The sequence below is a fragment of the Trametes versicolor genome (genome assembly GCF_000271585.1).
Source record: "Trametes versicolor FP-101664 SS1 unplaced genomic scaffold TRAVEscaffold_3, whole genome shotgun sequence".
NCBI classification, from domain to species: Eukaryota; Fungi; Basidiomycota; class Agaricomycetes; order Polyporales; family Polyporaceae; genus Trametes; species Trametes versicolor.
Window position 1 is genome coordinate 1,907,729 of NW_007360323.1, and position 18,937 is coordinate 1,926,665.

An 18,937-nucleotide genomic window follows, 5' to 3' on the forward strand; every position below is an offset into this window, starting at 1 on the left:
CAGCTTTCTTCACGTCACCTTTGGATTATTTTGTAACTATTTCGCTGCGGCATTCGGTGTGTTACCTTACGTAGATTCCCGGGCTTTTACTTGTCGATGATCGGTTATTTCCTGCATCGACCGAGCTCGAGGCTGCGCGCACCCATAGGCACCCTGCGATACCTATACCCGGCGAAGTGAGGCGCATAGGATATAGATTACTGTAAGATTCCTAGTCCAATACCAAAACTTACACAACCGCCACCTCGACAGTGTCCTTTCGATCTCTACCCGGCTCCCGGGCTCGCGCTACGGCTCCGGCTTATACTGCGGGACCCCACGCGGTCGCCCAGCCGACTGTGGTCCCTCGACGCCGTCGTGGACGTCGCGCCGTACCGCGCGAGGCTCGTCTGCCTGCTCGCGTCGCCGTCGAGCCAACTCACCGCCCTGCGGCGGCCGACCGACTCTGGTGGCGTCGCCGGGTCGCGCTCGGGATCCTGCAGGCTCGGCCGGACGAACTCGTCGCGAGGGGACGCGTTCATCAGGAGCACGCGCTGTCGGAGAACGGCACGCCATGTGGTCAACAGATGCGCTCTGAGTCTGAGACGGGTTATGACGGCGCGGCGCTTACCTGGGCGGGGGAGAAGCCGTACAGGCTGACGAGGCTCTGCCGGCTCCGGAGGATCGGGGTCGCATTCGCGCTGAGGCTGGTGGCGCCCTCAGGGAGGATGAGCGTCGGCCGCTGGCGCCGTGCGAGGCTGCCGAGCTTGACGGTGCGGTCGCTGGAGGGGAGGTCCGAGATCGTCTCGTTTTCGCTGCTCCTGCTGCCCGGGAGCGTGCGCTCGTCGCTGTCTTCTACAGGATCGCGCTCTGGGTTAGAGGGCGCCCATGCTATGATGAACACGCCGGCGAAGGTCGCGGCGCAGCCGTAGAGGAAGGTGACAAGCTGATGGAAGGTGGCCTGCTTGAAGTCGCCATACAAGATAGCAGAGCCGACGATGGCCGAGAGGTTGAACATCACGAACTGCGTCGGTACCACCAGCTGACGGAGCCCGATGTCAGAAGGCGGTTGCGTGCGACAAGAACCATGGGCGATTCCGACGTACCTTGCTGTCGAACCGCATGAGCGCACGGTTGAGATAGCGGATTTGGCCCACACCGGTTATGATTAGCACCTGGTCAAGTCAGCCGATTGTATGCGCTGCAAATTTGACGAGTAGACTTACGGCAATGACGGGATATGTAATCCATTCCTTGAATATCTCGAACCACTCTAGGGTGAGCAGTGTAGACACCGCTTTTGTGGAAAGAACCGTGAAGCCACCTGCGTGGTCTATTAGCTTCTGGGAGACACGTAGACTGTGGAAGGCCTCACCGAACAGGGCACACAGTCCGATGTCAACATATACCCAACGTCTCCCGGCAGGTCCCTCAGAGAGGCCAGACAAGATGAACATCCCCACGACATACACGATTGTGTAGACTTGGAAGGCTCGTTGACTAATTGCCTCCAATAGCGATTTAGGATCCAGCCTTGTATCTGAGGCGTTGGCGGAGAGTACTACGGTGACAGCTCCGACGATGGCTATGATGATACCAAGGAAGTCTCGCTGAGAGAACATCAGCCGGGATCCTGTCCGCTATGAACCAAGACCGACCTTCCTGAACCGCTCACCTAGCATGAGCGGCGCGAAAATACAATTCGCAATCAGGGCGAACTAGACAATGTTATGTGAGTTTGCTGAAGTACAGCTTAGCGATAAGAGTTAACGCACCGTGCCGAGTGGTGCCACTACGGATGCTGGAGCAAACGCGTATGATATAAAGTTACCGCATTCGCCCACATTCATCAAAAGAAAGCCGAACCACCTGGGGAACCTCATTCAGTAGATAAACGGAGGAGCAGGAAAGTCGACGCACCATAGCTTCGACTTGAGGTAGTCGCCTTCGTTTGCGTCTTCCGAATCCTCCTTCTGCAGAGGACCAGATTGGTCTTCGTTATCCTCTGAGTGAACGGGGAGTATGTCCACAGGCATGAGCGCATGTGTGCTGGCCAGGTGAGAGCTGTCTGCATCTCTAGCGGGATTGCGATGCGAGAATAACCATCTTCGTGAAGGTTTAGACGTCTGTGAACCATCCCCGGACTGCACGCCATCCGCTGGCTCAAGCAAAGGTTCGGTCTCTTCGTTCACAAGGATAGCAACGGCGGCAACAGGAGTTGAGTGCGTAGTGTTGAGAGACTGCGTAGGGCGTCGTAGGGCGGGGCCATGGGGAGCTGAGGTGCTTCGATGGGGTGGCGGTCTCCGTAATTCCTGGCCCACTGCTTTGCGTTCGCTCTCGAGCCGTCTGTGCGCGAGCTTCTGGCAGTTGAGCGCAAGAGAGATGAGGATGTTCCCCGTAATGGCAACGGCGATGCCTGCTGCAGCTGGGCTTGTGATCCGGGGTAGATCAATCCCGCCTGGCATGTCGGGGAGTGCAGATAGGTTGGCAGGTATGAGCATGATTAACGTGACACGGGTATTTGTGCGGGTCGTCTACAGAGAGGTACAAGAACAGCTGGCGGGAGAGAGCGCAGGACGCGCGAGCATTTGGAGTTAGCGGCGAGGCGGGAGAGGCATGGCCCAGGGACGAGCGAGAGAGCAGGAAGACGGCCGGGATCCACAAGTCCTTCATCGTCCGGAGACGCAGCCGGCCCGGCGTCCCGCTTTGTAGACGTGGTTCCGTATGTGGGCGACCGCGGCGGGATGCACGTTTGACCGCTCCTGCCACTCCGTCCTCTTTTCGTCCCTCTCATTCTTTCTGGTGGCTGGACATCCGCGCTGAGCCCACGGACCCACTGGAATACTCGCGCCACCCATCATGCGCACTCAACACACGGCACACTCCTTGCCTGCGTTCCCTGTCTACTCTAGCGCGTTCGTATCACCGAACGAGTTTGTACTTGGCGGAGGCGGGGGTCAGTCTAAGACTGGCATCAAGAACAAGATAGTACGCCATGTATTTCTACTGCAATACCATGTGTGACCGACACAGAAATCTTGCCTCCGTAGCGACTATACCATGCCGAGGGTGATAAGAAACTCGAGCTCCTACATGAACTAGAGCTGGCATCTGGGGAAGACGCGCCTATGAGCATAGCAGCACACCCTCAAAGAGAGGAAATTGTGTGCGGTGTGAACAGCTCCCAGGACGCGTTACACAGCGGGCAGAACCAGAATTGCCGTGTATACAATGTCAAGGACAACAAGTCAGTGACGCGTCCGCCATTCTTTTACGCGTTTCTCAGACACGCCATCTTAGAATATCCCTATCGACGACGCGAAGCACACTGGAGTTGAAGGGCGAGGATGACGACTATCAGGTTAGTCGCTAGGTCCGCACCATGTTATAAATGAAACTCAAGTCTCCTCCAGAGGGTTAGTGTGTTCTCTCCAGACGGCAAGTACCTGGCCGTGGCCGGCACACGCGATGTAAGCCTCTCATTTTCCCGACTAGTGTATTTAGCTCAACGGTTTGCAGCTATCCGTTTTGGACTACCCTACACTAGAGCCCGTCGGGTCGTCCATCCATCTCGACAAGGGCGAGATATTCGACGCGACGTTTTCGTCTAAGACAGTTAGTGTACCTCTAGTTGAGTTGCACCTGGTGCTGACAATGACGTAGCTTGTCGTGGCATCCACGGTCAATTTGTTCGCATACGCTTTGCCTTCGGACGAAGATGGTGATGCGGGGGCGAAGAAAGAGGGAAAGCCTGCTGCACTCGACCTGGTGAAGACGATTGACCGCCCAGAGCTACCTGGAGATGATGCGGGAGGCAGTTTCCGTGCCGTGAGGTGAGCTAATTTCCTGAGCAGTCGTCTGTCGCGAGACTAAGCGATTCATTCCAGGTACCACCCTCAGGACGAGAAGGTCTTGTATACGATCGTGAACACAGTTCCACCTCGTACCCGCACGAAGTCATCTCCTCGACGCGCTTTCCTTTGCAAGTGGGACACTGAGACGTGGAAAGTGACTTTTAAGCGCAAGATTAGCGATCGACAAGTGACGTGCTTTGACATCAGGTCAGTACCGTTGTGTGCATGTCATCTGGACTAGAATTAATCTTTTACATTTCAATAGCCCTGACGGGAAGCTCATCGCGTTCGGCTCGTCAGACCTCACTGTGGGCGTAGTGGATGCCCACACGTTCGCTGTAAGTGTTTGAGATCGTCAACAGCGCTTCCCCCGAACTCAACGGCGACGTCTCCCCCTCAGCCATTGTTGACAATCCTAAAGTCGCACGACTTCCCACCGACTACTTTGAGGTTCAACCCAACATCCGACATGCTGATATCTGGTAGTGCGGATAACACCGTCCGCATTGTTGCAATACCGTCGAACCTTGGAGCGACCTGTAAGTGCTGTGTTCTCTTCCGTGCGCTGGTGCTCATACCATCATGTAGCGTGGAGTACTTGGATTTTGGTTGTGGTCGCGCTACTTATCGCGCTCTTCGCTGTTCTGGCGCAACAGATGCAATAGCTCGCGTTGCATTGTTGTACGGTACTCTTGTTATGTCACGGAGGTCCGGATATGTCTCCTTCACGCTTATACTTCTGGACGGGATTCTATGTTTCTATGTACCTAGATTCACCAGCATTACTTATAATGTTACAACATGACAAATTATACAGCGTCCATCCTGCGCGAGAGCCAAACGTCGAGCTCGACCAAAGCCAGCACGGGTACAGTCTAGTCGTAGTCCTCTTCCTCCACCAACTTCCGCTTCACGCCGTTAGTGGTCGCCGCTTCCGTCCCGGGGCCAGATGCAGTAACATCCTCCATAGCCTCGTCCCCGCTCTCCTCCTCTTCCTCGTCTCCGCCCGCAAACAACCCATCGTCTTCCTCCCCTTCGCTCCCTTCCTCCGCATGCACAGCTCCGGGTGTGAGCATGTCCACGTCCGACGGGGTATGTAGCGCTGCAATAGGAGCCGCGACGGGCCCCAGGTGTGCGTTGTGGCGGGCGGCGGCGGAGGTAGTCTGTGGCAGCGGAGCGGGCTCCATGTCCTCTTCGTCTTCCTCGTCGGACTCCTCTACCTCCTCAATTTCCTCATCATACTGCTTCACGCCCGGGGGCGCGCGGTTCGGCACGAGGTCGAAGTCGACCGCGGTCAGACACTCCGTCGCGGGCGGGAGCCGCACCCCGAACACCTCAGGCACTGCGGGCAGCGGGACCGCGTTCGTCTGCGTCGCCAGTGACATCACGTACTGCACGCAACGCGAATGTGTTCAGTATCGTACATTCACGGCAGGGTGGGACAACGACGTACTTCTTTCGGGACGCGCCCGCCGAACTCCCATCCGACGCGGGCCTGTACTGCGAGTACAACATCCTCCATTTCAACCTTGCCTGTCCGTCCGCCATGCTCCGCGTATACGATTGCATCTGAGAGGACCTGCGCGGTGTATCTATTCGAGAACTCGAGTATTTGGTGCAGCACGCCGGGCTGCGCGTCCTGTACGGTCGGGGTGGACGCGATGAGGAGCGCGATGCCGCGCGCGGAGGCGGGGATCGTGTCGGCGACGTTGCTTCTTGACATTGACTTCCCGAGTACGTGTGCCAGGTAGTGTGGTGGCAGGTGCGAAGTGCTACAACGGCGTCGCGGGTGCCTGCAAGTGGTCTGAGTTGAGGCGAAGTGGTGACCACGGTGCACACGGTTCAGTTATGGTCGGCGCGCGAGATGCCAGACTGAGATGGTGGCACTCAGGGAAGGTACATTGATTTAAGCGCTCTAACATGTGGCTACCGTACTCCGAGCTTTGCCCACCATTTAGGCAATTATCCGTACCGGCCGATGCGCATGTCGTTGTGCAGTACTGCGTATGTACAGACTTAGCAGAAGTGACGTTCCAAGGTATCACACGTTTATATAGATGAGAGCATCGTGGGCAATGAATAAGAGTAACTGTACTACTTTGTAAGTAACTAGATACTGTGCTCCCCAAGGACATTCATACCGTATATGAAAGCATGGAAAACGATTGCAGCTAGAGAGAGCCCCAGCAGGCTATCTGACACCTCTACTCCGACTTATCTCCCCTTAGCTCTCTCTCCAGCTCCTGCGCCGCCTCGTCCAGCGGCGGAAGTGTTGGCGCCCTCGAGAAACTCGTCGGTGTGATAGAGCCCGTCTGCACCAACCGGTTGAGCTCCTCCCGCTGTTTCTTGATCCCAGCCTCCTTTATCCGGACTTCCTGGATCTCCTGGATGATGATACACCCGCCGCAGTAGAAGAACACGAGCCCGCCGCCGACGAGGAAGTGGCCGTACCACGCGACGTTGTTCCACCCCACGAAGGAGTCGTCGATCCCGAGCAGCATGAATGGAAGCGTGCCGTAGTTCGTGAGCGACACGGTGGCGATGATCCCGAGGTAGTCGTAGATCTGCTTCGCGGTCGTTTGCGGTGGGGGCGGCGCGTCTCGTCGAGAAACGTAGTTGGCTGGGAGGACGATGGGACGGAGGTAGGTGCGCGCCAAGCGGGCCGTGGTCTGCACAAAGGCGAAGAAGAAGAACGTGAGGTAGTAACCTGGTGCAATTCCGTGCTGTATGACGGTTAGCACTGCTACCTGGATGAATCCCGACGCTCCGAAGACACTCACCCAGAAAGCGCTTGTCGCGAACGTCGCGAGACTGCTCTTGAAGCCAGGCTTCTTGCCTTTTGGCGTAACCCGCTTGTAGACGCACTCGCGCAGCCAGACGTTCGTCTTCATATTCCACGAGTCCAAGAGGACTTTGCAATTGGGTGAGAACTCGATGTTCCAGATATCAACGTTCGCAGCACCCTCCCATAGGGTACCGCCGGTCTTTGTGTATCCTGTGAAGCCCAGCCCGGTTTGGATGGATGCGCCCTTCAAAGCGGTCAGTTTTGCTCAAAAAATTGCGCTGAACAAACACTGACCTCTGTTAGTGTCCAGATGGCGTAGTACTTGACCCGCTCGAAGAAGCCGCAGAATTGCAGGAAAATGATTCTGCCGACCGACGTCAGTTTGCTGGCAAGTGTAAGCCACGAGACAGCCATAAACCTACCGAGAGAGCAAACGCTTCTTCTCGAACTCATCTTCGACCGTGAGCTGGAAGTTGAACTCTGGATAGAAAGTGACGTAGGCCCCGAGGAACGCGAGTCCAACCAACATCTTGCGGAAAGCAACCCGCTTGCGACCACGAGGCACCAGTCTGCGCGGGAGGGTGTCCATTGCGCGGCGCTCTTCCTCGCTCTTTTCCGCTGCTTTGTACAGCGAGCCCGATACGAGGGCGCGGTACTCGTTGAAAGTCAGGAATGGCCCGACGAGGAACCCGGGGAAATAGAATCTACGGAGCAATCAGCGGCCAAACGCCGATACGTAATGGTTCGAACCTACGTGTATCCGAGGAACTCGAGTATGGAAGGATATTCTACAACGCGGTGTTCGGCTTGCCACTTATCGAGTTCCTGTATGAGGATCGTCAGCGCATTCTGTGGTCAAGGGGTCGTGTTTGCAAGGCAAACCTCAGCAGCGCGTCGCCCATCAACGACGTTCCACGCAAACGTCGTCAACTTCATTGTGAGGACCATTTGGGGCCCAGATATCTCTATTGTGTCATAGCCTGAGTCGTCAAGTGTTCGTACGATGTGGCTGCGAATTGTCAGTATCAGCATGCATATACGTCAAGATAATCGCCTACTTGATCGTAAGATGTCCCATGGTAAACCTATACAAAGAGGTTGGATCAGCGACACGTAAGTAATGTAGGCAAGGACTATCCTTACAGGAACACGATCCATGGCATTCGCGAAGTCTGGACTTTCTGGGTTATGTAGTAGGTCCCACCTACGCTGATAAGCAGCTGAATCACCCCAAAATACAGTTGGAGCACTGGTACGAGGTAGAAGAAGGCTATCGCAATGCTGAATATGTGCTTGAATTCCGGCCGCGAGGTTGGTAGGCGGATGTATACGCTCCCGAGCGGATATGAAAACAAGAGACAAAAAATCAGCTGGTAGTGTATAAGTCAGTATTGGGACACTAAGATCGGTTACATTCTACTAAGTACCTTGATTTGGTCGATGGATGCACCTGTAGCATCCGCCACCGGCTCGAAGAACGCGTCCATGATGACGACACGGCTGTTTGGTCTGTTTGTACACCTGTGGGCCGAACTTGTCAGCGTCAGCACACACGGGAATATTTCTTCTGTAAGTTTACCACTAATATCCAGCCGTCGCTGTGGAAAGAGGGGGCCTCCGCCGGTTGATGTGCACACGAACACAAGCAGAGTTGGCAGCGCTTCCAAACCCAACGAACCGAAAGTCGTCACAGGCGGCGCACGTGGCGATTTGTTCCGTGGGGCGATCGGCTCCGGGATCTGGCCGCTCATCTCTCAGAAGCCGCCGCCATGCACTGTCCGCAACGCTGCAATTCCAGCAGCCAGCAGGCTGGATACTCGTGTTTAAGCTATGATATTGAAACACGCGGTTGCAGACAATGGCAGTTGTGCTTCGAACGCGCAAACACACAGAAAGGCCTCATGCCTCTCGGCACGCACACCTCCTCGTGGCTCCCCACTCTTCACGTCCCTCAAAGACGCTGCTGCCCTCCAATAACCTCAGACACCGCCCTTTGTACCCCTCTCTCACTGGACACTTCACTGGCTGCACTATACACAGGACTACATACCCAACATGTCGTACGCGGCCTCGACACAGATACCCATGTTCAGCGGCTTCAACGCACAAATGCCTCCGAACGAAGCAGAGTTGGCCTCCCAGGCCCTGCAGGAGGAGACTATGTATCGGTTCCCCTCATTCGACGCCGACGCCGCGGTTATGCTCGGCCTGTCGATACGCAAACGCTTTCGCGCCTCGTCCCGACACGTAAAAGTCCGCGGCATGATCATTTCCATACAAACTATCGCCGGACATACCTTGTTCTCATGCACCGTGGGCAATCTCGGCGGGGTTGAAGGAGGGGGTGACGTGAGCTTGGACAGCTGGTCGTGTTTGGAGGTATGTGCCATTGTGGGAGTGCACTGAGGTCGTGTGAGTGACTGTATGCTATGGGACGAAGGGCATGATTGCAGTCGTGCGGAAGACGGGTCATTCAAGCTACTACGTTGAGAAGGGCATGAATGCGATGGGGAAGACACCAAAGCAGCTCGGTATACAGGGGGAATACAAAATCAATGGTGGAGGTGAGTGCCTGTGCAGATGGATCGACCATCTGTCAATAAACGTTACTCTGGCATTCTAGCTTTTCCCGTCTGGCTCGAGGTGAATGAAGCGATTGGGTCAGATATGGTTGCGGATGCTGAGGCTGGCGATCTTACTAGAACGCGCCTTGCTGTCCAATTGCCGTGGTAGCTTGTTATTCAGGATCAAGCCAAGACGACCACCATGTGAGTACGGAAATGCGCGCTGGCAGCCCACGCTAACCTTGCTCCGGGCGCAACGTAGATGGTAGCAACAGCGGTGCGAGACTACCTCAAGAAGATAGGAAGGGACAACGGGATACTTCCACCTCCTTCTACCATGGCACCCAGCGTCCCTCCTACTTTGAGGCCGATGACATACCAAAGCACAGGTCGTCCTCCAAGCACGGTAGGCAGAAGATACCGCGACTCACGTTCGTACGGCTCAACTTACAGGGATTCGCAGGAATGGGTGGCGGATCCGGCGGCTCGGGGTTTGCATGACGGACAAGATGACTACGACAGACACGAGGATCCTGAATATCATAATTAACCGGAGTGGGGGTAGCCTACGATAGATAGAGGTAGCACTAGGAAGGCGTGGCAAAGATCACTCGGACACGTTCTCTTCTGCCTCTCCGCGCGGAACGCGGAGGACCCTGATGCTCTCTGTAATCATGTGAGCATAGTAAAATTCGCGGGTACGAGACGGCGTACCATGTCGCAAGAAGATCTGACGCTGTCCCTCAGGCGAATCCGGGTCGGCGTTGGGGTCGGGCTGGCGCAGCTCGAAGTTGGCCTCTGCGAACACGAGAGACCCGCGCTTCAGCGTGCGAAGGTAGTTGTTCGCACCCGGGTTGAAGGACAGAACATGGTGCCACGTGGTCGTAGGTTGCGCTCCTGTCTCAAGATGAGCTCCTGCTCGATAGCGAAAAGGAGGGTGGCATACCCTCTGGAACCGGTCCCTGGTTGGAGGTAGCGATGGTGTAACTGGATTGCACTATGAATGTGCACGTTCGCGGCATGAAGCTGGATGTGACTTACGAGATGTACTCTTTCTCCGTCTTGGTGTACCGAACCTCAGGGTCCTTGCCTAGACGGCCGATAAGAAGCAGCTTTGCCATGTCGGCAGAACGCGAAGAGGTGGTCGAAAATGCCTGTACAAAAGACACGTTGAGAACTGAGTTGGCTATGCGCCAGATTGTGAGTACTCACGCGCAACGACGCGCGCGAAGCCGCGCCCCGGGAGAGAGAGAGCATGGCAGGCAGCAGGAGGGGGTGGTGGTGACTGTCAGGGCGAACAGCGCGACTCTCACTGGCGCGACGGAGCGAATGGTAACGCCTGTCACGCGTCGCGTAACGTCACGCGGCAGTGATCGCCATAGAGGCGCCCATATCGGTTGACCTCATTCCGTCCAACCCCCACCCGCATATATCGCAGCTGTACACTATCGCTCGTCTGTATTCTACCTGCCATGTCGCGACACAGATTTGTACGGAACATTGATGTCAATGGTGAGCAATATTCCGGGATGTGAAGTGCGGGGTTCTTACCAGTGTGCAGAGGAAATGGACGACGATTATATCTCAGACGGAGGGGAAGATGATCTCAGTCCTGAGGATTATGGTGCGCATTTCGCCATCTTCTGTCGCTTGTGTGGGCTGACCGTGTATTAGATCGAATGATAGATGGCTTGGAGCATATCCGCGCAACCTTGGGAGACGAACGGCAGTCCGCGCTCACAGACCAAGAAATCAAGGACGCGTTGTATGAAGCTTACTTCGATGTCGAGCAAGCGATAGCGGTCTTGTTAGGTATGTTCACTCATAGTCACATGGCATTCCTGCTCACCGGCCCGCAGAGAAACAAGAGCGAAAGTTTGTTGCACGAGAACGTCAAGGTAAGCTTCATACCGGTTGACCCTTTGCCCTTGCCCTTTGCCTGCATTCTGCGTCCTTCCTTCTCTCTGCCTGTGGTCTCTGCGGCGTCGCGGGCTGGCACCCTTGCTACTCCAAAAGATGTGCCGGCGAGAAGGTGCACGTCCTGTCCTGCCTGAAGAATCACGCACGGCGATGAACTAACCGGGGATGGGCATCTTCAGATGCGGACGGGAAGCCGCTTCCACTTCCGCCCCAGGACGACGACGGCGACTGGTCTTCTACGACGGACAGCACCTCGGGCCGTCACAACGTCCCATTCGTGCGTCTAACGCAGAGCGACTACTTCTCTTCTTCGGACCAAGAAACCACGAGGGCCTCCGTGCGCCCGGGCACCCTCTACACTATCACCGAACTCACGGAGCTTACGGAGGATCCTAGGGGTTGGCGTCCTGTCTCGCAACATACGCAGGCCGCTACCAATCCCTACCTGCACCCTGGAGGCTCTCGCGCGACCCTAATGTCATCCGTAACCACTGATTATGGGCAGCTCATCGGTGAGCCTCATCTACAAGAAATAGAACTTCAGTCTAGGACCTTACCTTTATTGCTAGAACGTCCGCCGCACCCTGAAGAACTAGCCGCGACTCCATCGCTCTCTGCTCTTCAACGACTCTCGTTTGAGGAGGGCTCTGCGACCCCCACACCCAGGCGTACACCATCCTCCTCTACCGATACCATCCCCGCTCCAAGTGCTTCGGGCGTCGTCCCCACATTTGAGAATTTGCCAGACATTCCTGATCTCAAGTCGAAGTCCAGCTTGCAACGGCCACTAGATCCGTCTCAGATGTCGCTTCTGAGCAAGTCTTCGCAGCGGACTACGGAGAATGCGGGCAGTGAGAAGAAGTCGAAGTTGTCGGCCCTAGCTAGCTCAAGGTCCAGCGCCAGATCCAGCATAAGCTCAGTGAGCGCGCAGTCATACAACACGGAGACAGCTTCCGATGTGACCTACCCGGCTCTGCGACCGTCTGCTGCGTCCATGATGTCGCTGAAATCGGAGAAGCGGCTGCCATCCCGGCCATCCACCATCTCAGAAGAGTCGGACTCTACCCACCGGTCGTCCATGTCAAGGGTCGTAAACGCGGCGCTCCAGTCGGCACTCGCAATGGAGGCTATGGATCGAGAACCACCTACACCGAAGGAGCCAACCACTCTATCTATTCCAACCTCGCGCCCGCTCTCTGAACTGTCCAGCACCTCGACGGAAACGACTAGGCCTCCTTCGAAACCCATATCCCTCAAAGGACTTGCCCATGCATCCCCTCCACCCTCTGCACGCCGTTCATCGCCGTCCGGTAGCCCCATGCCACACCCCGCGGCTCCATCTACATCACCTGGACAGCCTCGTCAATTGTCCAAGCTAGCGCGCCTCGCACAGGCCAAGGCTCAGGAGCAGAGTCAGACTGTCCAGTCTGCTGTTCCGGCGTACTCCCCGCCTGCCCTCATACTGCCTCGCTCTCATACGGAGTACCTCATTCCTACTGCCAACGGGTCCTCGGCGACCACGGCCATTACCACCTCGTACCAGTCACTGGGCAGTTTGCTCACGAAGGATCAGTCTAAACTTCCTCCATCGATGCAATACCCGACGTCTTCAAGTCCCAAGAAGCCGTCGGAGCCCAAACAGTCCAAGCTCGCCATGAAGAGCAAGTCAGCGCGTACGAAGGTGGAGCCAGAGTCAGAGTTTTACACAACGCTATCCCCAGTTGTGGATGTGCCGATATTCTCGCCCAAGACAACTCGTTCGCGTGCGTCGCCGTCGGCCTTTGCCTCCGTGCTCACCGATGACGACCTCCCTCTCCCTCAAGTCGGCGATTTTTCGCCTCCGCATCGTCATCGCAGCAAGGCCGAACGAGAGCACAAGCACCGCAAAGAGCGCGGTGACCCGGAGAAGGTCAAGCGACACAAGCACAAGGAACGCGACGTAGTCCCACTTCCACCTGCGCCCCTCCCCTCTTTGCGCGGATTCGCGTTCGATGTACCAAGTCCGGACGACATCGTCTTCAACGCACGGAGGGGAACCGCTTTGGGCCAGCGCCCAGCCTCCACCCAGTCGTCACTATCTGTCGGGTCCACGCGATAACCGGCCTTTTCTCTTCCTTCATTTGTCTCCCTTTCCATTCTTATTCTCTCTTTATCACATCACACATGGACGGTCCCCATGTACTAACATGTAGTTTTCAATAAAATGTAGCTGCCAAAGAACGCGAGAAAGCTGCAAAGGCACAAGCACAGACACCGGGCAAACAGACACCAGGCAAGAAAACGCCCGCATCCACACCAGTTAAGAAGTCGACTGCAGGCCCCAAGACAGCAGCAATACCTCCCGCGCGCAAGGATCCTGCCATGAACCAAAGCGAGATCGATATGGCCGGACTCAACCTTTACGACGAGGAGGCCGTCGGACTTATTCCTGACGAGCCGGCCAAGCCGCCTGCGGCCATTGAGAAACTGATTGAGGAAGCGAAGACTGCACTCACCGCGCAGGAACAGGGCGACAAGCGGTCGTTGAGCCTGGTAGTGATCGGTAAGTCCACAGGTCTTGCGTACTTGGGTCGGCGAACTGATTCGACACCACGTAGGCCATGTCGATGCGGGCAAGTCGACCTTGATGGGCCGGCTGTTATACGAGCTAGGGCGTGTGGATGAGAAGAAGCGCATAGCGAATGAGCGCGGAAGCAGCAAGATGGGTAAAAGTAGTTTCAGCTGGGCCTGGGAGCTCGACGGCACCCAGGAGGAGCGCGAGCGGTAGGTGTCATTGAGGCTATTTACTGCGTTTGTGCTCACAGTTCGACAGAGGCATCACCATGGACATTGCGCTGCAGACACTGGTCACGCCCCATCGGGTGATCACCATCCTCGACGCTCCCGGACACAAGGATTTCATTCCGAACATGATTTCCGGCGCATCCCAGGCGGACTCTGCCCTCATGGTTGTGGACGCAGCGGTTGGGGAGTTCGAAGCTGGTTTTGAGCGCGGCGGTCAGACACGAGAGCATCTGCTTCTCGTCCGGAGTCTTGGTGTCAGCCAAGTCATCGTAGCCGTCAACAAGTTGGATCAGGTGCGTCAAAATTCGGTAACTCTTTGGCATTGACCACTAACTTCGCGCAGGTCGAATGGTCGAAAGCGCGTTACGAGGAAATCTGTGAGCTTATGCGGCCATTCCTGCTGCAATCGGGTTTCCACCCAAACAAGACCCGTTTCGTTCCTGTTGCGGCCATGGAGGGTATCAACCTCGCACAAGCTGCACCGAAGGGCTCTCCACTCAATCAATGGTACAAGGGTCCCACTCTTGTGAACCTACTCGGTGAGCCTTATTGGCCGATGGTACCGGAGAGGCATGCTCACAGTAGTTGCTCAATAGACACCTTGGATCCTCCGACTCGCGACATCAATGCCCCTTTGCGCTTCCCCATTTCGAATGTCTTCAAGGGACAGACATCTGGCATCTCCGTGTCGGGGCGTGTATGCGGCGGTATCATCGTCGCCGGTGAACGCTTGCGGATCGTCCCTGGGGACGAATCAGCCACAGTCAGGGGTGAGTTGCCTGCGCGCGCATTCCCGCTCAGCACAGAGCTAACATCAAGGACACTTCTAGCTATTGACAGTGACGGCGACGGTCTCCCTTGGGCTGGAGCAGGCTCAAACGTCAACTTGACCCTGACTGGGGTCGACCCTATATCGTTGAATATCGGAAGTGTGCTGTGTCGACCGAGCCATGTCGTACCTCTGTCGTCGACGTTCACTGCCAGGATTATCGTGTTCGATATTCAAATGCCCATCACTGCTGGAGCCTCGGTAAGTACACCCCGCACTTTTCGGCCTCAGACATCTCACACCAACCTTGTTAGGTGGAACTCTTCCACCACTCTCGAGACGTTCCAGCTTCCATATCGCGCTTGATATCCGTTTTGGACCGAGCAAATGGAAGTATAGTCAAGAACAAGCCGAGGTCCGTATGCACCGCTCTCTCCTATTACTTAAACTCACACTTCGACAATCCTGCAGAGTTCTTACGAAGAACATGTCGGCCGAGGTTGAGATCACCCTGCGCGGCTCGACGTACTCCGGCCCAGCGTCGAGAGCCTTGCCAATCCCTATCGAGGCTTTCTCAGCCAACAAGGAGATGGGCAGGATTCTGGTCCGACGAGGTGGTGAGACGATCGGAGCTGGTAAGTCACATTCTCATCAGTTTCCTGCCATGCGCCTAACAAAGGCTGGTAGGTGTCGTGACGGAGCTGCTCGCGTGAAGTTCGGGGTAGAAGAATCCCGGAGGACGCGGAAGGATGAAAGGAATCGTACCCAAGTTTGCTTCTTGGAAATCTCTACCTGTATCAATACAACGAATGTAGCACAAGTTATGTGAAAGAAAGTCATCGTCATTTCTGCTGAGCCATCCACATTGCGTCGTGGTCCTTTGATGTGCTGCACGAGTACTCAGCAGCTCTCCTTTACGAGCCTGCTGCCACATACGCACCCGAGCCGCATTTGGCGTTCTCGGTGCCACAGTCATGAGCGCCTCCGCCACACGTTCCGAGGGCGCGTCCGCCGCCTCCGCTTGACCACTCACGCCATGCACCGCAGCTAAGCTTATAGCATATCTACTTGAACCTACCACGTCGGACACCCCCTGCCATCGTCTGTCTTGACCTCTCGCAGCAATATACCAACCAGGTCACCTCCAAGGGACCACGCTGCCGCTCTCTTACAATGCCGGAACGCCATTCCACCTCCGAGGCTGTCTACCATCCCATCCCCCAGGCCCCGGTCGCGTCCAATACGATCCCACCCAGTTCGCCTGACATAGAAGTAGACGAAGGCTTCGGTCCTAGCATTGTGCACAGCCATGTGACGGTAGATTCAAGGATACGGTGGATACACTTCCTTCTGGGCTGCGCGGTCCTTCTACCTTGGAATGGTACGTCAGCTGCTCCCGAGTGATCACAGAATGTTCACCTCGTCCCTCCTATCGCAATAGTTATGATAACTGCAACGCCATACTTTCTATCTCGCTTAGAGGGGTCCTCGGTGAAGGGCACTTTCTCCTCCTACCTCTCTACGGCCTTCACAATCCCGAACTTGCTCTTTCTTGCGCATGCTACGGCTACGTCGAAGAAGGTGCGTCACGTCTCGCTCTACGGTCTCCAGACGCGTGCTGACCAGGTGCCAGGCTTCTAATACGCGCCGTGTACTCTCCGCGCTCGGCTTCCTGGCGGCCCTGTCATTTATGCTCACGCTGAGCACATACATGCACCCGGCGGCAGGAGGCTTCACCGCGTTCGTACTCCTCAATGCAGTGGGACAGGCCGCCGCAGGCTCGTACCTCCAAACGGCCGTGGTGGCCGTTGCCTCGCAGTTTGGGCCCGTAGCGATGCAAGCCGTCATGTCCGGACAAGCCGCCGTCGCCGTCGCTATCAGCGGGGTGCAGGTCATGAGCGCTTTGGCCTCCGTCCGAGGCGTAAGTCCGCAGCAGGTCGTGCTGTCCTCCGAGCCTGCAGAACGATCCGCGTTCATATTCTTTGGCCTCTCGACGGCCTTCCTCATCGTCTGTGCGGCGGTGCAGATGTGGCTCGTCAGCCTTCCCGCGTACAAGAGCGTCGTAGCACAAGGGGCCACGCGTGGACTCGATACACCGGAGGAAAGCGCACTGCTCGAAGCGTCTAGTACCGACCCCGATGACCGTTCCTTCCGGAAGGAGGATGAGAAGCACCACGTTATACGGATAGCCAAGACGAACAAGGTCTACGAGATCGCGGTCTCATATGTCTTTGTGGTGACTCTGGTACGTGCTGCGGGATTCAACCATGCGAGCTGCACACTAACTTGCACTTTTGTAGGCCGTCTTCCCCCCTATCACCATCTCTGTCCAGCCCACAAGTCCTCTCGTCCACCCGCTCGTGTTCAGTGCGGTCCATTTTCTCATGTTCAACATCGGCGACTTCACCGGACGCTCTATCTGCTCGCTTCCCAGGCTGCATGTTTGGTCGGCTCGCCGTCTGCTCAGCCTCTCCCTCCTCCGGACGCTCTTTATCCCAGTCTTCCTCATGTGCAACGTTCAGTGGGCATCCGTCTCCTCTTCATCTCACGGGCCCCTCATCAATTCCGACTTCCTCTTCATGCTCATCGTGCTGCTCTTCGGCGTGTCAAACGGCTACGTCTCAAGCATGTGTATGATGGCCGCGCCTTCTCTGGCGCACAACCCCAGGCTGAAGGGCCGCGCGGAGGACGTGGACGTGGCGGCGACCGTCGCGAGCTTCTGCCTCGTGACAGGCCTGGCCTTGGGCGCAATGCTGAGCTTCGGGGTGAGAGCAGTCGTGTGCGACTGCAACCCATTCATCGCATAGTCCCGGAGTGCTTGGCTGATTGGTGTGTATGTATATGTACTGTAACGGCTATGTCCGTGCGTGAACCTACTAATTACTATTGGCGGCGGCATTTGTCCTCCCCGCATGTATATCCCGGGACGGAGAAAGCAGGATGGTGGATCGTATGAACCGACCTATCAGAACGCTTCAAGCTGTACCGGGACCCGCACAGCAATTGAGTCACCTTGACAGGAGGTTGCGCCCGGGTGCTCACTACCCCTATCACCACCCGAAGTCTGCCGGCATTGAGCTTGTCTTGACCATCTCGGGTCAGTTAGGACATACATCCAAGCAGGTTTTTTTCGTGACATCTCGTAAACTGATATACAAGGTTCTAACTCCTGCCAAATGCTTCAGGTGACTGGTCATCCGACCTCCGCAGGTGAGAGCACCCACCGATATGTTCCGCAGAAAACAGGGACTACGATCCGATTCAACATAGCATGGAGAGCACGACGACACGGGGACATATGAAAGCGCGCGGTGACCGGTTTTTGACCACGGGTCAAGCAGGAGGCAGCTTGGGCATCGTCATTGGGGCTCCCGGGAGTCGGGGCGCGAGCTCCTTGGCCTGGACTGTCTGACGACGTCTGCGATGCTCTGCAAGGCGTAGAGCGAACATGTCGCGGTGCAGCGTGTACCGCTGGTGGGTCGGCGTCGGGGGTGCAGGCGTCGTCGACGGCGGGGAGAGGGATCCCGGGACCTTCTTAGTCTCTTTCTTCTCCTTGTCGTCGGTGTCCTTTGCGTCCTTATCCTTATCCGCGTCCTTTTCTTTCTCCTTCTCCTTAGCTTTCTCGGTTTTCTTCTTCTGGCGCTCTTCCCACTCCGCCTTCACTTTCGCGATTTCCTCCGGGCTAAGTCCCATCTTCTGCGCTGCACCCGCACCCACGCCGTCATTGCTTGTGCCCACCTGACTCGCGAACCCTGGATCCGAGAGATGGGAATCGCAGGAGTAGAGAAAGTCGACGGTGTTGATCGTGGCGAGCACCGTCGTGGTCGGCTTGTGGCAGACGTAGCAGGCCTTCGGCGTGCCCACCGCCTGCCAATCGACCCCATACTCTCAGTACCACATCGTGCCAACTATGCGATTGCTCGACGCACGCGTTTGTAGTACATATTCGTGAACGACATGGTGGGAGGAGGCGAAGCCGTGCTGAATCGCGCACGCCTCACACGGGCCGGCAGATGACCCAGGGATGCGCGCCGCGGTGCGGGAGGCTTCCGCGCGCGCCCGCGGCGGCCTTGGCCTGTGGTGTGCAGGGGCAGCTTGCTCAGCAACTGAGTGTCGTCGAGCTTCGGGTCCCAGGAGAGTCTTCCCGGATGCGATTGATCAAGTGATAAACCGGGTGATCAGGGGAGCCGCGAGTATATCTATGTACGTCGGGTGGGAGTACGGGAGCCACGCCTCCTTTCTCCTGCTCTCCTAGTCTCTTTCTTCCCTTCTACCACCAGCA

General features: G+C 56.4%; 9 protein-coding genes across 9 annotated transcripts; 5 read left to right on the forward strand and 4 right to left on the reverse strand.

Moving 5' to 3' along the window:
• Positions 1-180: 180 nt before the first annotated feature.
• TRAVEDRAFT_63383 (DUF803-domain-containing protein) lies at positions 181-2,444 on the reverse strand (the record flags this gene model as incomplete). The annotated part of the gene is made up of 8 exons (XM_008037424.1): positions 181-533; positions 611-1,021; positions 1,086-1,154; positions 1,206-1,303; positions 1,355-1,589; positions 1,638-1,697; positions 1,755-1,848; positions 1,900-2,444. 8 exons carry the CDS (start codon positions 2,442-2,444, stop codon positions 267-269), a joined length of 1,779 nt encoding a protein of 592 aa, XP_008035615.1. The 3' UTR covers positions 181-266.
• Positions 2,445-2,740: 296 nt separating this feature from the next.
• Positions 2,741-5,692, forward strand: TRAVEDRAFT_143853 (WD40 repeat-like protein). The gene is made up of 11 exons (XM_008037425.1): positions 2,741-2,967; positions 3,030-3,226; positions 3,280-3,340; positions 3,393-3,449; positions 3,499-3,594; positions 3,643-3,812; positions 3,867-4,040; positions 4,099-4,171; positions 4,234-4,372; positions 4,422-5,224; positions 5,287-5,692. Exons 1-10 carry the CDS (start codon positions 2,839-2,841, stop codon positions 4,496-4,498), a joined length of 1,173 nt encoding a protein of 390 aa, XP_008035616.1. The 5' UTR covers positions 2,741-2,838; the 3' UTR covers positions 4,499-5,224; positions 5,287-5,692.
• Positions 5,693-5,903: 211 nt separating this feature from the next.
• On the reverse strand, positions 5,904-8,213 carry TRAVEDRAFT_163272 (MBOAT-domain-containing protein). Its single transcript, XM_008037426.1, has 10 exons — positions 8,198-8,213; positions 8,046-8,139; positions 7,762-7,988; positions 7,677-7,703; positions 7,501-7,627; positions 7,373-7,443; positions 7,041-7,322; positions 6,913-6,982; positions 6,614-6,862; positions 5,904-6,556 (listed from the first exon to the last, which is right to left on the reverse strand). Exons 2-10 carry the CDS (start codon positions 8,103-8,105, stop codon positions 6,038-6,040), a joined length of 1,632 nt encoding a protein of 543 aa, XP_008035617.1. The 5' UTR covers positions 8,106-8,139; positions 8,198-8,213; the 3' UTR covers positions 5,904-6,037.
• Positions 8,214-8,727: 514 nt separating this feature from the next.
• On the forward strand, positions 8,728-9,732 carry TRAVEDRAFT_115852 (uncharacterized protein; the record flags this gene model as incomplete). Its single annotated transcript, XM_008037427.1, has 5 exons — positions 8,728-8,997; positions 9,059-9,182; positions 9,242-9,261; positions 9,321-9,386; positions 9,445-9,732. The coding sequence occupies 5 exons, from the start codon at positions 8,728-8,730 to the stop codon at positions 9,730-9,732; spliced, it is 768 nt and encodes a 255-aa protein (XP_008035618.1).
• A 57-nt stretch (positions 9,733-9,789) lies between these two features.
• Positions 9,790-10,656, reverse strand: TRAVEDRAFT_35227 (uncharacterized protein; the record flags this gene model as incomplete). The annotated part of the gene is made up of 5 exons (XM_008036728.1): positions 9,790-9,848; positions 9,897-10,079; positions 10,129-10,169; positions 10,224-10,336; positions 10,654-10,656. 5 exons carry the CDS (start codon positions 10,654-10,656, stop codon positions 9,790-9,792), a joined length of 399 nt encoding a protein of 132 aa, XP_008034919.1.
• On the forward strand, positions 10,655-13,200 carry TRAVEDRAFT_44594 (uncharacterized protein; the record flags this gene model as incomplete). The annotated part of the gene is made up of 6 exons (XM_008036852.1): positions 10,655-10,694; positions 10,744-10,806; positions 10,869-10,994; positions 11,042-11,080; positions 11,282-11,614; positions 11,672-13,200. The coding sequence occupies 6 exons, from the start codon at positions 10,655-10,657 to the stop codon at positions 13,198-13,200; spliced, it is 2,130 nt and encodes a 709-aa protein (XP_008035043.1).
• Positions 13,201-13,463: 263 nt separating this feature from the next.
• Positions 13,464-15,368, forward strand: TRAVEDRAFT_44595 (EF Tu GTP binding domain-containing protein; the record flags this gene model as incomplete). Its single annotated transcript, XM_008036853.1, has 9 exons — positions 13,464-13,644; positions 13,700-13,865; positions 13,915-14,179; positions 14,230-14,425; positions 14,483-14,656; positions 14,717-14,916; positions 14,970-15,070; positions 15,127-15,290; positions 15,343-15,368. The coding sequence occupies 9 exons, from the start codon at positions 13,464-13,466 to the stop codon at positions 15,366-15,368; spliced, it is 1,473 nt and encodes a 490-aa protein (XP_008035044.1).
• Positions 15,369-15,714: 346 nt separating this feature from the next.
• On the forward strand, positions 15,715-17,651 carry TRAVEDRAFT_143867 (uncharacterized protein). The gene is made up of 4 exons (XM_008037428.1): positions 15,715-16,036; positions 16,097-16,236; positions 16,289-16,900; positions 16,956-17,651. Exons 1-4 carry the CDS (start codon positions 15,829-15,831, stop codon positions 17,460-17,462), a joined length of 1,467 nt encoding a protein of 488 aa, XP_008035619.1. The 5' UTR covers positions 15,715-15,828; the 3' UTR covers positions 17,463-17,651.
• A 367-nt stretch (positions 17,652-18,018) lies between these two features.
• On the reverse strand, positions 18,019-18,614 carry TRAVEDRAFT_90924 (DUF1742-domain-containing protein; the record flags this gene model as incomplete). Its single annotated transcript, XM_008037429.1, has 2 exons — positions 18,019-18,522; positions 18,585-18,614. Coding segments are annotated over 2 exons (534 nt in total), but the record flags the coding sequence as incomplete, so codon positions are not given.
• Between the last annotated feature and the right edge of the window lie 323 nt (positions 18,615-18,937).